Source organism: Antrostomus carolinensis, unplaced genomic scaffold (genome assembly GCF_000700745.2).
Source record: "Antrostomus carolinensis isolate BGI_N321 unplaced genomic scaffold, ASM70074v2 scaffold32597, whole genome shotgun sequence".
Classification (NCBI taxonomy): Eukaryota; Metazoa; Chordata; class Aves; order Caprimulgiformes; family Caprimulgidae; genus Antrostomus; species Antrostomus carolinensis.
This window is the reverse complement of record NW_010325864.1, coordinates 18,977-21,234: the sequence shown is the minus strand read 5'-3', so window position 1 is coordinate 21,234 and position 2,258 is coordinate 18,977. Positions and strand designations below refer to the sequence as shown.

General features: G+C 44.7%; 1 protein-coding gene across 1 annotated transcript in view; it reads right to left on the bottom strand.

Moving 5' to 3' along the window:
* HDGFL3 (HDGF like 3) overlaps positions 1-1,824 on the bottom strand; it is an 18,297-nt gene extending 16,473 nt beyond the window's left edge. The window contains exon 1 of the mRNA XM_010171399.2: positions 1,762-1,824. Within this exon, the coding sequence (XP_010169701.2) occupies positions 1,762-1,824 (63 nt within the window). The remainder of the gene's footprint in view (positions 1-1,761) is intronic.
* Between the last annotated feature and the right edge of the window lie 434 nt (positions 1,825-2,258).

Genomic DNA, 2,258 nt, shown 5'->3' with positions numbered 1-2,258 from the left:
CTGCTGAAGGACCCCAAACACTGAATTCTTGTTGATTAATAAACACCAGATTGTTTTCAAAGGATGTTCTCTTTCACTGGAAGCATCTGCTGGCTACGTAGCTCTCAAAGGAGAACGAGCTTTTGTAAGAATTGAAGTCCTTTTGGTCTGTCTGCAAGGACACCCGTTGGGGACAGAGAAACCACAGCCGCATGTGGAGCCATAACATCACAGGGCTCCTTGCTGCAAAAGAAACGGATGCCTATCTTTTAGGTCTAAGTGGAGCATTCTCTGAAGCTACGCCAAAATCAGGGGATATAAGAGCACTTCCAAACCATTCCCTGTCTCTTTTCTGCAGCATGACCCAGGGGTGTGGATGGTGGGACCCTGGCTTGCTGGGCCGTGTGTCACTGTGCACTCACTGCCCAGCACAGTCTGCAGGAGATTGTCAGAGGTGTCACACACCTTGTGAGCACAGCAATTACACAACTTCTATTACTTAAAAAACCCAATGAATTGACACATAAGAGGAGAATCTATTATTTACATGCACTCAGAAGGGAGATACACACTGGTGGAAGATGGAAGCCTGCATTCACTTTTAGCTCAACTGTGTGCAAGAAGGAACTCAAATGACATGACAGGCTGTTCGGTGTCCTCTTCATCACCAGGAATACATAGAAGAAAGAATGCCAAAGATATTTTTTAGACTCATTATTTTCTGAGATTAACTATTTCTTTTTTAAGTAAGTGCCCATAATGTGGTTATTTGCTCACTAGCTGATGATTTAAATACAGGTATTAGAATATAACAGTAAGAAAAAGACTGCAGGGGAAAACACCACAACTCACTTTACAAACTGAGAGCAACTCAGGGAGATAGTATGACCCACTCTGCAACACATTTTATGTTTGCTTAAAGATGGAAGTATCTATGTGTCAGACCAAAAAAGGCTGTGCTGGCAGTTTACCAAGTATGGGGGTAACACACTTTCAACTGTCTGGATGCTATAGCCATCTTCTTCTTTATTACGACAAGGAAGATGTCCAGAGAGAGAGGCTAGACCCCAGAAAAATGTGGACTCCCGTGACTGAGATGAACAATATCTGCTGGGACTTGAGTGTGAATCTCATTTGGCCGTTTGAAACGCGGCGCGAGCTCTGGGCTGCATTACAGAGCAGCACAGTCCAGTTACTGTCTCAGCCCTTTAAGAATTTCTCATGAAATAAAGCAAACAGCTGTAAATGATCAGTAAAGTGGAGGAATGAAGACATGCTTAGTAGGGAACGCTGATCAGAAGGGAATGGGAATCTTACATCACACAACGTGCTATGCTCCAAAGCAGTGAGGATCATCTGCGCAATGTCCCAAGTGGAGTTAAGCCTTATGTTGTATTCCCAGCACTTTATACGCTTAGCTAAGGAGCAGCACCAAATCAACAAAGGACAGCACACGCATCTGTCACGCAGCTCACCTGCTCCCCATTTCGTGGGGTATTTCTCTAGTCATCCAAGTATCCCCTCTGACTATGTATCATCACAGGAAACCATAAAAAAGCTTTTCCTAGCTTTTGAAAGTTGGCATACACATACAAACACATGCAGTATAAATCTGCACTAAACAGCTCAAGGATAGACGGTCAATGCTCCCACTCTAACATTTCACCATGCAGCTGAGGTCAAGACTTTTCCTGCCTTCACTGATTTCGCTGCGAGCTCCCCAGCTCTCAGGCTTATGTCACTAGTACTGTAATGAGGTTGAACACAAAGTGACATTGCTACCTTACGGCCATTTAACTCTGTGGCAAAAACTTCAGGGAATTTAGTGAAGGATGAGACGGCCATTATGAAAGATCTCTTCCCTATTTACCTGTTTCATGTGAATCCCTGCATTAGAGACCAGCAGAGGAGAGCTTTGCACAGTTCCACCCCTTCCCAGCAAAACCGCCTTAGTCCTCTGTGAATGCTGAGCCCCTGAGTGCTTATTTAGCTGCAGAACAACCCCAGCACTCCTTGATGATTGCTGCTGCTTTGCAGTAACAGAAAGCAAGCAGCACAAGCGACCACACTGCAGCCCCCCTGCTGCTGCACTCACTCACAATTTATTCCCATCCTACAAGATGTTTTGGTTAAATATGCTGAAGATTTGGATCTGATATTTTTCCCCATATCAGCAAGATCAAAGACAGAGAGAGGGAGGGAGAGAAAGAGAGCGAGCGCATGAGCACAAGAGCGAGAAAAGCATCACTGCTTCGAACCAGGAACAAAAGAGCTAAGTG